Here is an 18,136-nt window from a genome sequence, read left to right as displayed (position 1 = left end):
CATCTTTATACTCCCTTACTCCTTGAATTGATGTGTTTCATTTGATTTTTTTTCTGCATTGGTTAAATCTATAATTTAAAAAACAGATCTAAGTAGTGGGTCTAGAGTGTTGCTTTGATGCTTTCTTTGGTGCTTACGTATCTAGCTGAGTCTTCATCCTCTTTAAGGGCTTTAGGGAACCTTGTTTTATTCCCACATCCTATCTCCTTCTGCTCAATGGAAGGAGACATCTGAATCAATCTCATTTCCATTTGCAGTAAGATCGGCAGTGCATAATGGAGTCCTCATCCAGAAAGGACACCTATCCCTCTTAGGTCTGGTCAGCCTGTGCGTTCTTTGCTATTCTCTAAATTCCCCCAGTTTTGACAATTATTAATTTATAGATCACCTGAAAAGTTATATCATAGGACAGACTTCTTAGCCTTTTCTGAACATTGCATTTTCAACAGCCTGTGCTTCAGGTCCTAGAGGCAGTTTTCCTTTAGGGCATGGACACACACAACACTTAGAATGGTTTAATGTGGATTAAAACTGAAGCAGACAGACATACGAGCCTGTTAAGCTGGTTTAAATCTGCCTGGAACAGTTCAAAAGGGCACCTGGAAAACTGAGTAGTGTTCTGAACCAGTTCTCTGTGAACCAGTTTAGAGTTATGTATGGATGCCAAGTGTTGTGTGACATAGGTCTGGTTGGTCCTCCAGGCATCCACACTGCATTGCTCCCCTCCCTCTTCCACACACACTGCTGAAACTGGCCACTTTCTATAGGCAGAACTTTACTGTCCTTTTTTCCTTTTGTTGCTTTTTATCAATGAACTCCCTTGTACTGCTTGTTTAATAAAAGCTATCTTTCTGAAAATCAGCTGTCCTCACTCTGTACTTGACTACAGCCCCTCATCATGTCCATCCCCCACCCTCCCCAGCCTCTGGGAGCCAAAAAGCATGAAGCCAAGCACTTCACCCCACCTCCCATGCCCCCAAGTTAGATGAGCATGCTGCAGACTTGGTCATTTACAAGTTATACAAGTTTATTGAATTCATATTTAGGAAAGAAGGGAAAGCGCAGAAGTGAAAACACCCCCAGGCACAGGGCATCTATCCCCCGGTACCACCAAAGCATGGGCACAAGCACCCTGCCCCAGCTCACCCACTGTGAGGCATACTTGGCTGGGTGCTCATTCACACCTCCTGATGTCAGAGCCACAGCACTTCATACAGTTGTGAACCAGTCCCCAATTACTGACATTTTGAAACTGTTCAACTGTTGCATGTATCTGTACCCCAAGAGTTCAGATAAGTCTTCCTTCTATTAGGACTCCATTACCCAGTTGACTTCTCTGACATATTGGATGTCTTAGTAGTTTTCCTCACTGAGGCTTTCCTCTGAATATGAGTAGTATGACAGGAAAGAACTTCTTCACAAAGCTTCAGAAGGCTAATTAATCTTAATTACAGACTGTAAGTCTAGTCTTCAAACTCTTGAGGCAGTCTCTGGAGACTTGCTGAATCTTTGGATGCAGAAGTGCTTGCTGGTGATTACTAAGAAATCCCCTGGCTGTCCCATTCAACAAAGGCACCATAGGGCTAGTAAAATATCTGTGGTTGATTCTTACCTCCAGAAGTAATGATCAATTCTCCCAGATACCACCAAAGTGATTTATACCAGAATCCTTTTGTCACCTCAGTAGCTTGTGAAACATGTAGACATAGGAACCTAGGACTAGAAAGGGCCTCCTGGGCAATCAGGTCCAGTCCCTGCATTCACAGACAGTCATTAACCAGAGGAATCCCCCAAATCGCCACTTCAAACCAACACCTACAACTGCAAGGAACAATTCTCAAAAACATTAAGAAACCCCTACAACATGCTATATTCAAAAGCAGGGGAGACAAAGTCCTGTGCTCTGCAGCTACAATGACGGGGAAGTAGTTGGTTATTATGCTTAGAACATCCTAGGAAAAGAACCATGCCCCATGCTACAGAGGAAAGTAAAACATCCATCATCCCTGCCAGTCTGACTTAGGGGAAAAATCCCTTTATGGCTTCAAATTTGGTAATTGCTATCACCCCAAACACAGGAACAAGACCCTCTAACCAGGAGCGACTGGCTTTCTAAGTACCAGCAGAAGTATTAAAAATAAAACCCAGCCTTAAATTATAGACAGCATCCAAGTGTCTCAGAGGAATGTGGGGGTGGGAAAAACATCAGAATCTAGTAGCATTCCTATGGGGTAGAAAATTCCTTCCAGTCCCCAACTGACCAGCAGAAACCCTGAGGTGTATGGCATTCGTTAGGCACTTTCATCACCATTAAAGCTACCTTAATACTCCAACCTGGGGACCGTAAACACCGGATTCCACACCACACGCACTGAGGGTTGAGCTAGAACTTCTTCCTGTATTATAGCTCTCTCTTAAGGAGATTCAGGTGCTTTGCCCTGACTTCTTTGCTTGGAAGACCATTCCCAACTTTACTTCTCTTCTTTAGTCTGCTTCCAAGGACAGAGGCTCAGACTATCTAGACTTCTTACATAGAAAATTATATTTCAGGTAATCTGCAAATGCACACACAACTTTCACACTGGGCTAACTAACACACATTGTAAATGTGGAATGAATTGATACCTTGCTGAATGCTGTTCCTGCAGATGTTGTAAAGGAAGCCAGAATTATCATTCTGAATGCTAATAGGTCAGGATGCCATGCACTCAAATATTTCCAAGATGCCTCTGACACAGGAAAATCAGTGGCAACTTCTATGACCATAAAGTCTTCGTAGTTAAACTGTTCTGGTCTTTCTCTTGCTGGCTCAGAGCTAGTTAATCTTAAAGCAGTTGAGTTGGTCCAAGTATTGAAGGCTATAAAGGCCACTTAGGGATTCTTAGTCCTTTCAAATCTGCTGTTCTAGAGTTGTCCACCTTTCATTTTGGGACTCAGGAATGTGTCCCACAGTGGTGCAGCAAAACCCTGGTATTTAAAGGCACAAATAGATTATTCTGAAAATGTCTAAAATGATGAATGAATTGCTCTGACATTCACTAGAATTAATTTTAAAACTATAGTAGAAATTGCATGCTCTTACAAAATGCCCCAGAGTGAAATGACAGGTGCTGATGCATTTCTGCCAACTATAGTCAGAAGGAGCTGATGAGTAGTTAGGGTTGGGCCTCCTTGTATGCCCTTGATTGGAGCACAAGGGAACAGACATTTTGGGATTATATTCAAGCAATCATCTCAAACAACCACACTTGGTATGGGAAGTCATAATTCATTTTCTGACATGCTTCCATTGCTGGGATTCTTGTTGACATTATTAGTAATTCTGCCTGCTTGCTTAAAGAAGCTAATTTATATGCAGGATATGCCATCTTCTAGTTTTTATCGTACAGTGTGTACATATAATCAGAGCTTGTGTTCTATGGAATATTAGCATATTTTTAACCTGTCAGAACTAATGAATATTCTGTGGTAACCATATATTTAAGGAAAGAAATAAAACACCTTGTTGTACTTCTATGCAAAAGTTAAAATCACACCAGTCTCTCTCTCTCTCTCTCTCAAATAACTGTTGACCTCTTCCTTATGTTTCTCAGAAGAAATCAGGCAATTTAAAGAAACATGAAATGTCAAAGTTTTGTATGGAGAACTTGCAAAACTTAGACTGTAACTAGGATTGAATTTTTTTTTTATTTGAATTAATCTTGCTACATAAGCCCAACCAGAGACTTAACTATATACTTTCAAAAGAGTCGCAATATTTTAAACATGTGGTAGTCATATGGAATTTATGAGAGGAGCTTTAAACGTTATAATTGGGTAAGAGTGATTAACCAGCAATTTAAATCATTGTTTAAAATCAGTAAGCAAGAAAACTTGATTGAAGTAAGGTTGATTCTAATTGCCTGGTATCATATGTATTTCTTGCTACCTGGATAATGTGCATACATAGAGTCATAGAGAAGTAGGGCTGGAAGGAACTCTAGTCCAACCCTCTGCCTGAGGCAGGATTATCCTTATGCAAACAAGTCCGTACACCATCATCTCAACTCTGCTTGGGACTACCATCAACTCTGACACAACATAGACCTAACAACCTAACCTGCCACAGGGAAAGCAGGGGAACCATGACAGCCAGTGTCCTGCTTCTATAAAACATCATCAGTATATGCTCCAGAGGTCCCAGGTAGAGGGCCACTCCCTCCACTACAGAAAAAGGCAAAAACCCCACAGTCCATACCAATCTGACCATGGGGTAAAATTCCTTCCTGACCCCAAATATGGTGATTGGTCTGACCCTTAGCAGAGGTGCAAAGACCCTCTAGTTAGGAAACTTCAGCTTTGCTCCCAGCAGGAGCATTGGCACACCCCAGTTGAAATCCCCAGAGCTGGCTATAGCCAACACTCAGTGCCTCTTGAAAACACCCTGACACACATAGCAGGCAAAAAAGTAGGGGAGCAATTAGCAAAGCCCAGAAGCATGAGAAATACCCATGGCAGAACAATAGGCATAACTACATCTAAATCAGGGGCGGGCAATTATTTTGGGTGGAGGGCTGCTTACTGAGTTTTGGGAAGCCATCGAGGGCCACATGACAGGCAGCCAGGGGCAGATAAAAATTTAGAAAATTAATATTTATAGGGGCCCCGCAGGCCAGATAGAATGGCCTGGCAGGCCGCATTCAGCCTGCAGGTCGCATTTTGCCCACCCCTGGTCTAAATCATCCCTGACCAGTTGCTGTCCAACCTCTTCTTGAACACCTCCAGCGATGGATAGTCCACAACTTCCCTAGGCAGTCTATTCCACTGCCTCAGTATTCTAACTGTAAAGAAGTTTTTCTGGATATGCAATCCAAACGTACTTTGCCGCAGCTTTAAGCCACTGGTCCGCATCCTCCTCTCTGCGGCAAGAGGGAAAAGGTGCTTTCTCTCTTCTTTATGGCAGCCCTTCAAGTATCTGAAGACTGTTATTATATCCTCTCTTAAGCACCTTTTCCACAAGCTGAACATGCCACCATCGTCATGAAGGGCTCTAGAGGTGATCCTGAAAACTACACACCATTGAGAATCACTTCCATCCCTGGCAAGTTGGTAGAATCTATAATAAAGAATAAAATCAGCAGTCATGTGGACAGATATGATATAATGGGGGAAAATTATCATTGTTTGAGTAAAGATAAATTCTGCCTCACCAATCTGCTGGACTTTTTTGAGGGCATTAACAAGCACATGGACAAGGGGGACCGAGTTGACATTATATTTGGCCTTTCAAAAAGCTTTCAAGAGAATCCCTCAGCAAAGACTTAAAAAAACCCAACTGTTGCCGCATAATTTTGAGGGGAGGTTCTTTCATGTATTGAGAGTTGGCTTTAAGAGTAGGGCTAAATGGTCACTTTTCAAGATGGAGGGATATCAAAAGTGGGGTCCCATAGGGATCTATGCTAAACCCAGTTTTGTTCAGAATTTTCAGCAAAGACCTGGAAGTGGGGTACACAGTGAAATCTCTGTTTCTGGATTATATCAAATTAATCCAGATACGCAAATCCTGAGCTGACAGGGAAGGGCTGCAGAAAGATCTCACCAAGCTGAGTGAGTGGGCAAAAAATAGCAAAAGAACTTCATTATCAACAAGTGCAAGGTCATGCACATTGGGAAAATAACCTCAGCTATATGCACACAGTGTTGGATACTGAACTAGCTGTTGCGGTTTAGAAAAGAGACATTCAAGTCATTGGAGAAAGTTCTTTGAAAACATCAATTCAATGTGCAGCGGCAGCCAAAAAAACCCAATAAAATGTTGAGCATCATTAAGAAGGGAATTGAAAACAAAATGGAGAATATCATCATTAGGTGTGTGTGTAATGGGCTCTTTCAATTCAAATTGGGATTCGGTCCGAATTGGGAACAGTGATTCGATTAATTGATTTGGATCACTGTCCCCGAGTTGATTCGTCCGAATCCAAATCTGAAGATTCAATGCTGCTTTGGAGAATCAGCGATTCAGACATAGACACAGCTTTAAATGTTTTTTCTACATACCTTGAGGTACCAGGCGTGGCTCGTGATTGCTGCAGTGCTAGAGCGGATGGAGTGTCCCACAGGAGTGCGGGGGGGGCCCCCCACATGCTTGATGGCAAACCCCAAAGTGGACTGGCTGTACTTCCAGTCCACTTCTGGGTCCACCAAGGAATGTACAGGGGGGCCCCTCTGGCTTGCCAATCGGCTGTGGGGGGACCCCGGGTGCCCCCCAGGCCCAGGAGGTACCAGTCACCGAGCTGGGCAGGATGGGGGGCCTGCACGCTCTCCAGTGGACCCGGAAGTGGACCAGAAGTGCTTTTGGTCCACTTTCGGGTCTGCTGCCGAGCACACTGGGGAGCCCCCCATGCTTCTGTGGGACACTCCATGCACCCCAGCGTCGCAGCATTCATGAGCTGCGTGGTATCTCAAAGTATGTAGAAAAAACATTTAAAGCTGTGCCTATGTCCAAATTGCTGAATCTCTCTGAATCGATTCGGAGGGTTCCAATTCGATTTGGAGAGATTCAAGGCTCCTTTGATTCAATTCGGATTTGGAGATTCGGCCACTGAATCGGGCCAAATTCTCCACCGAATCAAATCAAGGACCAAAGCTTCACACAGCCCTAATTATCATGCCATTATAAAAATCCATGGTGTACCTACATCTTAAATACTGTGTGCAGTTCTGGTCTCTGCATCTTAAAAAGATATGGTAGAATTAGATAAGGTGCAGAGAAGGGCAGCCAATACGATCGGACGTATGGAGTAGTTACCATACCAGAAGAAATTAAAAAGGCTAGGATTCTTTTAGTTTGAAAAGGAAAAGGTATAGGGGGTATAGAGGGGGGAATAGGTGTCTATAAAATCTTGAAGGGTGTGAACAAAGTGAACAGGGAACTGTTATTCACCAAGTCCCAGGATACCAAAATTACAGGGCACCAGTGAAATTAACAGGAGACAGGTTTAAAACTAACAAGAGAGCACTTTTTTACACCATGTGTAGCTAAGTTGTAGAATATGATGCCACAGGAGGTGGTAGAAGCAGATGGCATAGCCAGGTTAAAAAAGGGGACTCAATAAATTAATGGTTGATAGACCTATAAATAGCTGTTGAACAGAATGGTTGGAGATGTTTCCTCTGGCATCTCTATGAACAATATGGTAGGTGCCAGAGAGGGTAATGAATATAGGATAGATCACTCTAGATGTATCTGATTCAGTGCAGTCCCACTAAGGAGACAGGATACTGGGCTAGATGAACCCATTGGTCTGGCCCAATCTGACACATCTTATATTCTTCTGTTCTTATGTTTTTTTATGTTCATTGTACACCTGAATAAGTACAAATATGGAGAAACATTAAATGTGTATCAACTGCCTTAAGTGTTTAATGCTCTAATTTTTAGCATGTCAGTTTTCAAAACTTCTGGTAGGCTTTTTATATATTAACGCATCATTTTGTGAAATACATTGCTTTACCTGCTATTGAAGTGCAGCCACCAGTGCACTGTAAAACCAAAGTCATTTCATACCAGCTATACACACAACTATGTTTTTATGAGAAGGAATGAAAAAGTGTATTGTAGGTATTATTTAAACTTCAAAGGGAATTTGTTATGCAAATTATATTTAAACTAAATAATGATATTTGGAACTTAACCAAGGTGCCAGGATTAACATCACTTAAATTGCTGTGGGCTTACTGTTCACTCTGTGGTCTGGATCTCAATTTTAGTTCTCATATCAAATACTGCTTAATAGCACTGTATTCCTGACACCATGCAAGGGAACTGATTGGACCCAAAAGTGCTGTATTACTGATTAGACTCTTCACACTTTGGGTCTTCTTCTTTTCAGCTACTGAGTTGACTTTTGGCAGTAGTAGCCTTTTCTGTAGGTGCAGAAAGAATTTTTTTCTTTCTTTTAATTTACTCAACAATTTAGTTACTAATCTATTAGTTTAATTTATGAGCCAAACTAAGATCTATCTATTATGTGCTGCACACCATAATACTCAATATTGCTATTTCATATGAAACTTCCTTGTTACCAAAAGTCTCTGATCTCTTCCTGTACAACTTCACCATAGTAGAGAAATGCATGTTTCTTTTCAAATTACTGGTAATGCATACTTATACAAATGAAAGTGATAACAGGAGATGATGTTTTAGCCACACATTCCCCATCAGAGGTAAAGGAGTGTGCATTGTTAAATCTCTGTGAATCAGTTGAAAATCAACAGAATTATTTTTATTTTGGAACCATTGCTTATAAGAATGGTTAACAATACAATGTGTGTAACTATTAGAGCACTCATTCTTCCACAGATAGAGCATATCAAGATTTAATGAAAATCTTCATTATTAAATATTGCTCTCCTTTCAGGTATTAGCAATGCAGAAGCCCGCCAACCAGGAAAAGCACCTAACTTCAGTGTAAACTGGACAGTAGGAGACACAGGTCTGGAAGTTATTAATGCTACAACTGGCAAGGATGAGATGGGCCGTGCATCTCGCCTTTGTAAGCAAGCTTTGTACAGTCGCTGGATGCGTATTCATGCAAAGGTATGTATCCAAAATTAGGGTATTTTAGTCCTATGTTCCCATTTTATTTGGTCACATAACCTACCTTTTAATAAAGGGACCTGTCTTGTGCTGTGCTGCTTCATTTGTTGGGACTATTGTAAATTTTAAAAATTCCCACCTTAGATAAATCTTTTTTCCACTGTGATACCTGGTAGGTTAACAATTCGCCATCTAAAATGGACAGGGAAGTGATGTTTGTCTGCTCTTCTTTAATTTGGTGATTTCTAGTCCTAAGGTATGTGAGAGTCATCAGATTCAGTTATAGCTTACTGTAAAGTAAAAAATACACCTTTGGGTATTTATGGTAATTGTAGTTTATTGAATAAGCTACTTGCTCTCAGTAGATCTCCTGGAATCTTACACAAAAGATAGTAAGATTACAAAGTAAGAGGGCTAAGATTTGTGAAATCATTTTCTAAGAGCAACTTACATCATAAAGCCAGGTCTGGGATTCTTACTGTCAGTCTAAAGAGACTTTCCTGTATGAGCAGATGTGGAGTAAAATCCTGGCTCCTTTGAAGCTATCACTATAGATTTCAGTGGGGCTAGAATTTCACCAAAATTCTTCCCCCTTCTTTTCCCCCCTCTCCCCTAGGAAGTGCAAGGTAAAGTAAAAGACCTGCTTTTTAAAGGGTTAGATTTCTTTGTCAGACATGGGTCAATACTGTAGGACAGTGGTTGTCACCCAGGGGTACGCGTATCCCTCGGGGTACTTAAAAAGGGCCTAGGGGGATACAGACCTAATGTTGCTGATTAAATGGTGCGTGCGTGTGCACAGCTGCAGTGCAGCATGCAGGCGGCCAGGAGAGCAGTCAGGTCCAGCTGGTAAGTGCGTTGTGAGGGAAGGGGCCTGTGGGGAGGGGAAGAGCAAGGGCTCAGCGGTGGGGAAGAGTGGGGCTAGGGCAGGGGCGGCCCAGCTGAGGCGTGCCACTGGACTGAGTTGTGTGCACTCTGGGAGGGCATGGGGGCCGTGTCCCTCTGGATCTGCACAGAGCAGGGCAGACTCTCGCTGCGGGCTGCGCCTGGGGCTGTGCCAGGCTCTTCCCAGTTGGGGCTTGGCCAGGCTGCACTCTGGGTGGGTGGCAGCAGTGCTGGGAGGAGGCTATGGGAGGGGCTGCAGCCACTCCAGAATTCACTGTTGCCCCCATAACCTCCCCTCCTAGTACCGCCACCGCCTGCCCCTAGCACGGCACGGTCCAGCCCCACTGAGAACAGCCCTGCAGCCTGCCCCACCCCATGCACAGATCCAGGGGCACACACCCTCCATGCACTCCCAGGGGTGCATGGAGTGGCGGGAGCCACCCACCCTCCCTGCACCAGCCAGAAAAGCCTCTTGCAGTCTCAATCGAGGCCCTCACGGTGAGGGAGGGAGTGGGCCAGGGACAGGTGGTGCCCAGTCACGGCAAACCGGAGGACAGACCCATGAGCAGCTCGTCCGGGGGCAGGAGGTGGCAGCTTCCGCTACTGTGCACATTCTGGCAGAGTATGGGGCATGTAAGCCCCGGATCTGCAGGGAGGGCTGCCGCTGTGGGCTGAGGCTGGGGCTGTGCTGGGCTCTTCCCAGAGGGGGCTGGCCCAGGCTGCACTCATGGTGGGCGGCGGTGGTGCTGGGAGGGAGTTACAGGGGGGCTGCAGCCACTCCAGAATTAGCTGTAGCCCCCCCCCAACCCCACCTCCCAGCACCGCCATCCACCCCAAGCGTAACACAGCCCAGCCCCACACTGGGAACAGCTTGGTGCCAGCTGCAGCAGCAGCCTGTCCTCCATGCAGATCTGGGGGCACATGGCCTCTGTGTCCTTCCGGGGGTGCACATAGCTGCTCCTGCACCCTGCCTTCGCTGGGCCATCCCCTGCTTCAGCCCCACTCCCTCCCCGACTGCTGGGCCAGGCCACCCTCAACCTGCACGAGGATCCAGGGGCACATGCCCCCATGCCCTCCTGGGGTGTGTGCACCAACAGAAGTCACCACCATCCCCTCCCTGCGCCCCCCGACTGCTTTCAGCTCCTCCCACGCTCTGCCCCAGCTGTGCAGCCCCAGCCCCACTCCCTCATCATGGGGGCCTCAGTGTGCTCCTCCCCCCTGCCCCTTTAAACCAAAAAAATATATATAAAGAGGTATATGAGCTGGAGCTTTGAGAGAGAAGGATACACTTGTTTAGAAGGTTGAAAACCCCGGCTGTAGGAGAAGTGAAAGATACCACCGTAGAACAGTGTCCCTAGGGTTCTCTCAGTTTTTTGTTCAACGTAACCCTATTGATATAAACATAAAGAGCCTTAAGTCAGTAACTCACCAGAATCAGAATTCTTTCAACCTTCATTTGGAGTCTGTATATCAATGATGCTCAACCTTTTTGGCTAGGCGGCCAGGTGTGCAGTGACCAGGCCATCCATGGCTGGTTCCAGTTGGTGATCCCAATCTGGCCCGGGTGGCTGCAGCAGAGCCCAATCTGACTATGCAGATGTGGGCAGAGGGTGTCCTGACTTCAGCCTAGCTCTGCCAGGGGGATGGGGTATGGCCCAACTCCAGTTCAGCCCCATGGGAGAAGGAGGCTTAACCCAGTCCCACAGGAGGACAGAAGAGGACTTGAGCTGGCCCCAAAGGAAATGTGGCCCCAAAGAGGATGTGGCCTGGCCCCATCAAGCCTGGGAGAGAGGCATGGCCCACCCTCATGCAGCCACAGGGGTGGAGGAAAGGGGTGTGACACCCTCCCCTGCTGCAGGAGGCTCGGGTTTGAGAATTTGGCAACAGGGGAGGGTGGTCCTATTTATTGCCACTGCTCCTATACTGCCAAATCTCCTGATCCATGGGAAGCCCTGTGGGCCAGATACCTATGGCTCTCCGGGCCACGTTTGACTCATGGGCCAGAGGCTGAGCATGCCTGCTGTATATTTTCCTCTCATTATGGCACAGTTTGGGACTCCTGCAGTCCAGACAGCTAGATGCTTAGAAAGTAGAAGCATGTTTATGCCATTCAGTTTCACACTGCACCCTTCTTTGTCCCCTCGCTGTCATCATTCAGAAATTCTTCTCACAAGGATTTTGTGGTGAAAAGTTGTTTCTTTCTTTGAATCTGTGGGCACTAGATTAGGCAAGGTTGTGGAGAAAACAAGATTGTTTCAGAAAAGCAGCAATTAATTGGCTTTCCTTTTGATCATATATATATGACAGGAAAGTTGCAAGTGTCTTTTATTTTTTCCTTCAGTATAACATTTTGTACTGAATCTGATGAATATTTTGGGTTGCAAAACAATTCAGAAAGTGAACCATTTTTTCCTGATATTTTTTAAATTAAACATTTCATTTTTTAATTTTGAATGTTTTGAAACCAATTTTGTCTAAATTTTAACAACTTTTTTACAATAGAAGAAAAAAAAACTGGGAATGATATTAAATGCTTTGTTGTAAATCAAATGGAACATTTCAGTTCACTGGAAACAATTTTTTCTCCTCGTTTTCCATTTTGCTGATAAAAGCAATTAAAACAACCTCAGAATCCAAGTCAACCCAGCAACAGTTGTTTTTAATTGATCCCTAGTTTCACCAAGGAAAGAAGAAATCAGTTCTTCATAAAGCTCTAATCATATGGCCATTTTCCAGAAAGAGCAGGAGACATAGGGCTTGGTCCTAGAATGGGAGGCTGGAAGTCTGGAATTACTAAAGCCTGGTCTTGAGCGTGACTCCAGCTATCTCCGCAGACTGTGGCGTGCTATTTAATTTCCCTGTTTGTATTACCATTCTACATGCTAACAAAGTGCACCTCATAAAGGAGCTGTGAAGATTAATGGTTTATTCCTTTTCTGTCACCTCAGGCCTACAGGGAAATATCACTATCAGAGTTTCGCTTCATTAATAATATGCTATAAAGCTACAGCCACTTCAGCCAGTGTTTCCATAATGCACCCTTTCTTAAGTGAAGGGAAGGAAGACAGAGTTGCACAAAGCAGCAGCTCCTCCATCCCAGCCCTTCTCACCCCTGACACCACGGGCCATTATTACACACGCATGCATCACAGCACCAGGTGCTTTGAAAACTTCCTGGAGCTGCGACGCATGCAGTTGTATAAGCAATGAAATGCGCATCTGCACTGAGAAAAAGGCAGTGGCACACTTTTGAAATAATACACCTCAGAGGCGCTTTAGTTCAAAAGCGCACCGCTGCCATTTTCTGTGCGCCAACGCACATTTGGCTACTTATACAACTGCACATAGCGCAGTGCAGTTTGCCTCAGCTCATGAGTGGAGCAGACTCAATTGAGTCTGCTCCAAAGTGGTGGATCTCTGGCGCGTTGCTGGAAAAAGGTATGCGTATAAATGCCCGTAGAGCTTAACTCCACAATACATTGTGTGCATCTTTTTCCTGTACAGGCCTTGAAGCCCTTGTCCCACATTACTAATGCTGCTAGGGGAACCTTCCTAATCCCAGAGGTAGCTAGGAATTGCTTCATGAGGAGCATAAGTCATGGGCTTCCTTTTGAAAGTTTGAAGTGATTTAAGACCTTGGAAACAAGAAGATCCTCAGTGTTCCCATCAGTGGAACCGTTTTGTTATGAGATAACTTTAAACTTAATTGTTGCTGCCTAGAGATTAACAGTAACTTTATATCCAGAACTAATAGAATATCCTGTTGCCTTTATTTCATTTTGCTTCACTTAAGGCTCTCTTGTCTCCATTCTGGTTGTGTCATTTTGTATAATAATTTGTTTTCTTTTTCTTTCATGTGTACAGCTTTCCTCCAGCCTGCGCTCAAAGATCCTCAAACCTAACCTGTACCATGAAACCAAGCAGGTAGCCACGGAGTATCAAACTGCCAAAGAGTGTTTGTTTAAAGCATTCCTGAAGGCAGGGCTTGGAGCCTGGGTGGAGAAACCAATAGAGCAGGATCAATTTTCTCTCACTGTCTAATTCATGAACTACACATCGCTTTCAGAAAAGGGGTCGCTCTGGAAATCCTGGTGTCCAGCATCTTTTTCTGGCATTTCTACAGCTGTCAATATATCTTCTAAGCATTTTTTTCTTTTCTTTTCTTTTCTTTTTTAACTGACTAGCAACTAGTTTTATGTTTTGCCTGAATATTGGAAGTTGGTGATAGGTTGATACAATAATTCTATGTTTTGTAATTAATAAGTCTTGTTGGTGGACTTCTAGAAAATCCTTTTACTGTAAACAAAAAAAAAAATTACAGTAAGTTTGTCTTTCCAGTACAAAATAGCTCATTTTTTCTGGGTGAGAAATAATTCCTTTTTTACTGCAGTGTAGGCAAGCGCTTGAAAATGTAATTTCCATTAGGTTTTACACTCAGTTTTTTTAGTAAGTAGCTTGATTTTTTTAAGACATGCATTGCAAAGTTATTTTCTGCTCATCTGTTATCTTGGTTTTGAATTGTAGAGTTTCCTAGCAAATAGATCACAAAGCCAGAATGGAGTTTGGACAGCTAGTTTTTCCCCACTTCCTTGCTCTTTAAAACCAGCTGCTGAAAATGTCATGTCTTTGATGTATGTATTTATTAGTCTGTGACCCAGTTTTTAACATGCAGCTTTTTATTCTGTTTTTAAAAGTATCTTTACCTCCCATTTACACACATTGTGAAGTCTTCATTTTTTTACCATTGTAAACTGGAAAAAAATAAGTATTTGTAAGTTAAAAAATGTAGTCTGTAGTGTATAAAAACCTGTTTAGAAGTAGGTCATTTGTATATCCCAGGAACTCTTCAGAATGCAATCACAATAGTAACAGTAATGTGGCAACTTCAAAACAAAGTTGTTCATTTTGAGGAAAACAATTCTAAAATTGCCAAAAACCACCCACTCCTACAATATTAATTGCTGCTGTTCTCAAAGGAATGAAAGGTCCTACGAAGGATAAAAAAAAACCTGTTAAAACTGCTTTCTTGTGAAATGTATCTGTTTTAATCTGGCTGTTGTTTTCCCTTAAATTGCTTGTAGTTACCTATATGCTGGTCTGTAAAATGCAGAGATCTAGGCAAGTTACACTCATTTTATTTGCTTTAATAAATATTTAGGATAATATTTGATTTATAAAATGTGTCCTAAATTAACATGTTCAAATAGGGTAAATGTCAAGATGAAAAATAGCAGGCAAAGTAGTCTGGGGTCTGTTAAGCCAACTAGTGTCTTATAGACATTTTGAAATAATTGGAGCAAATGAAATTTCACAGTGTCCCAAGCAGTAACTCTCTAGGCCTACCTAGGGATGTATAAATACATGATGTGACTTGTGTCTTCTCAAAGAATATAATGTAAACAGTCTGAAAGAATCTCAGAGTATTTCAAGCTCTTTTTAAAAACAATTTGTAATAGTGGTAACTACCTCAGCCCAGAGGATTTCCTGCAGATTGATGATTATTTTGGTCAGTGAGACAAATCACCCAGCTAGTTATGAATGATCAGTTAGTTCCCAGTGCTGCAATAATTATTGCACAATTACAAATCCTTGCCAAAGAAATTAAATAAAAGTTTCAAGCTGAAAAAATTCTCAGTCCTAAAATTGCTTGTAGATTGATTTAAGCCTTCTAATTAGGGTCTTGGAGGCAATAAATGAATTTGTAGTATGATTTTTTTTCAACACTGTGAGGGGATAGAGAATCAGAATACCATTATGGGAAAGCAAGTCATGTACATGCCATTTTAACAGCAGGGTTATTTATATTGTATTGTTCAGTGCAGATGTATTGGCCTGGTCCTACAAACACTTATGCATTTGCTTCAAGTTAAGCCTATAAGTACTTCCACTGAAGTGCTGCGTAAAGTATTTATATGCTCAAAGGTAAGTGTGCATAATGTTATAGGCTTGAGGAACTAAAATGGGGAGAATTATAAATTAGACCAATTTATGAGTGTTTTAGCTGGTCTGTTCCATGTGGAATTAGTATTAAATTAAATGTTTTTAAGGGGCTTGGTTTATTAATAATGTCATTTTGCAATCTGAATCTATTCTTACTTATCTTTTTAAACTTCACATTCAAAAGTCGAGCTCTTCAGAATTAATGTTGAAGGTCAGAGAGGTAGCAGATGGAACTAATTTCTTGATGAACTCATGAATGTGAGTAATATGTTGAAGTATTGCTATAGGCATAGTTTTCAAGACATTGAAAATGAAATATTAATTAAAAACTGTATGCAAAGTGGGTTCCATGTAGAATTCTTTTCTGATAAAAGAACAGCATCTCTTATGAGGAATGAAGTTTCACTTTTGATAAATCCAGGGTTAAAAAAAAATCAAGAGTCATGTAGAACCCATATCTGTTTTTTGGAAGCCGGTGAATTTTTTTGGCTTGTTCATTGCTCCGTTGTTAATTTTTGTGCAGTACTATGTGAAAATCAGAAGCTGCAGTTGTCAGACACCTCAATTCTGCCATATCCTTTGTTTTCACTCTCTGCTCCACTTAGCCTTTGCAAAGCAGTGTTGTGATTGCTGATGCTCTTGTATTCCTCACAAATCACCACCATCAAGCATGGATGACCTTTGATGCATTTAATTCTAAATGACTGTAAATGATAAGGCAACATAGCTGCCAACAGTTGCTGAACTTTGTGGTTGACCTCTCTATCAAGCTGCCAGCTTGACATTTGTTTTGGAAGGTTGAATGGTGTTTTTGAATACTTTCATTATACTACATAGTATGAACTAATGGAAGCTAATCTTATCAAAGATTTGTAAAGCCATTCTGGGGATTCTTTTGGTTCTTTTAGGCTCTTGAGTGAATGTGAGTGTTTGTCTCAGGATCTTCACAGAATTTCAATAAAGAATGATGACTGTAAAGTTAATAAATACTTGAAATAAGGTTTTCTTTTCCAATCAATAGTCTAGCTATAATAAAAGATTATAGTAAAATAAAAACATTTTAAGCATAGGATTTTTTTTAATATTCTGTAGGGATGTGCAAGAGAACTCAGGCCTAAAGGTGACACTTGAAGGCTGGACTCTGGATCTCGTAATAACTGTAGAGCTCTCCCTGTCACTTGCTAACAGCATATACCATTTATGGGTCTTCAAATGGTAACCTTTCTTCATGTTTATGTCTAACTGGCCAGGTCCTATACCCCTTCAGACCACTTGCCTTTAGTGTACTTAATTATAAGAATTGTGACAGTGCAGTAGTATCCATCTTAGAAATGTACAATGAGCTACATGTACAGTTGAGATTTTTTTATATCCTTCTTGTGCTAGACAGATCAAGATATGCTACCATAGGATAGAAATTAATTAATTCATTAAAAAATTCAGGAGTAGCAGCAGATAGAATTTTTAAGTGTTACCATTCCCAATTCCTCCTTAAATCCTAAAACAATTACAGCTGAAAGTTCAGGGGTGTTAAAGCTGTGTTATTAGTATTTTGTTATACAGATAAAATTTCAAAAAATGCGTGTGTATATTATTTTCTCACTAAGAAAATAATCTTCTAATTAGATGTATAATACAAATTATAACACACTCCCATCTCCATGAAAATTTTGGCCTGTTAAAAGAGTAGAGCTATTAGTTTTCTGTTCATCCCAGATGACAGAATTGTGGACTCAATATAAGTGGCTATGAGGAAAAGTACGGGTGACCTCTGAAGGAAGTTTTCTTTCCCATGTCTTTCAAAGACAACCAGCCATTTTCTTTACTAGACAAGGAGACTAGTATCTTGGACATTTTCAGTTGAGGTTGCCACATAACTGAAGTGGACCTTTCATTATCTTTTCTTTTAAATATACTGAAGGTTCTCCATGCTTTAAAAATTATACTTTTGATGTTCACCATGCAATCTTTTACACTCAGCAAGGGGTTGCTTTTGAGTCTTCACTTTTTTATCATGATGTCAATTGTGAAAATCATCCTGACATTTTTTTGAGGGGAGGGAGCTGTGATTCAGGTATATGATGGGAATAAAAATGTTTAAAGTTATTTAAAACATAAGAGTGAGACCACAGAAATAAAATGTACACAAAATGTATAAAATATATTATCCTGTCTCAGAATTGTTGTGTGGTTTTGTTTTTGTGCATGATATCAGCTCAGTTTAAAATACCTGGTGCATTTTGCACTTAAGGCACATGTCTGTTTTGAAAAAGACTGGGCATTTATATGGCTATCAGGAACATTCAGGGTTATCATGATTGTTAATATACATTTAGATAGGAATTATAGGAATATTATATTTTATGCTACAAAACTCAATCCAGTTTGAGACCCCCATACAATATAACATGGGGGGGATGTATTATGCCACTGCTACCACTGCAGAATTCTTGCACCTTCCTTGGGTTCATCCAATACTGATCAGTATCAGAGGCATGACTAAACTCAGCAAACATTGGGTCTGTTCCAGTCTGGCAGTGCCTCTATTCTATGACTGTTGTGCCTGAGCAATCATAGTGCAGAGATTATAACCCTGGGACTTGATTTTCAAGATCATGTAATGCAAATTAGAAAGTGAATCTTCCCCTATATAATCTGTTCCATTATGCAGTTCCACTCATCATTCATTTTTACACCATAGCCTCTCCAGGCAGATTTCCACCTTCTGATAAACCA

At 41.8% G+C, this 18,136-nt stretch overlaps 1 protein-coding gene across 5 annotated transcripts in view; it reads left to right on the top strand.

Moving 5' to 3' along the window:
* The window catches only part of ADARB1 (adenosine deaminase RNA specific B1), a 209,159-nt gene extending 191,579 nt beyond the window's left edge, over nt 1-17,580 (top strand). For all 5 annotated transcript variants that reach the window (XM_059727192.1, XM_059727190.1, XM_059727191.1 and 2 more), the window contains 2 exons: nt 8,400-8,578; nt 13,325-17,580. In XM_059727192.1, coding sequence (XP_059583175.1) covers nt 8,400-8,578; nt 13,325-13,501 — 356 coding nt within the window. In that variant the 3' untranslated portion in view covers nt 13,502-17,580. The remainder of the gene's footprint in view (nt 1-8,399; nt 8,579-13,324) is intronic.
* The last annotated feature ends 556 nt before the right edge of the window (nt 17,581-18,136 follow it).

The sequence above is a fragment of the Alligator mississippiensis genome, chromosome 4 (genome assembly GCF_030867095.1).
Source record: "Alligator mississippiensis isolate rAllMis1 chromosome 4, rAllMis1, whole genome shotgun sequence".
Lineage (NCBI taxonomy): Eukaryota > Metazoa > Chordata > Crocodylia > Alligatoridae > Alligator > Alligator mississippiensis.
Note: the sequence above shows the minus strand (reverse complement) of the source record. Positions and strands in the feature narration are given on the sequence as shown.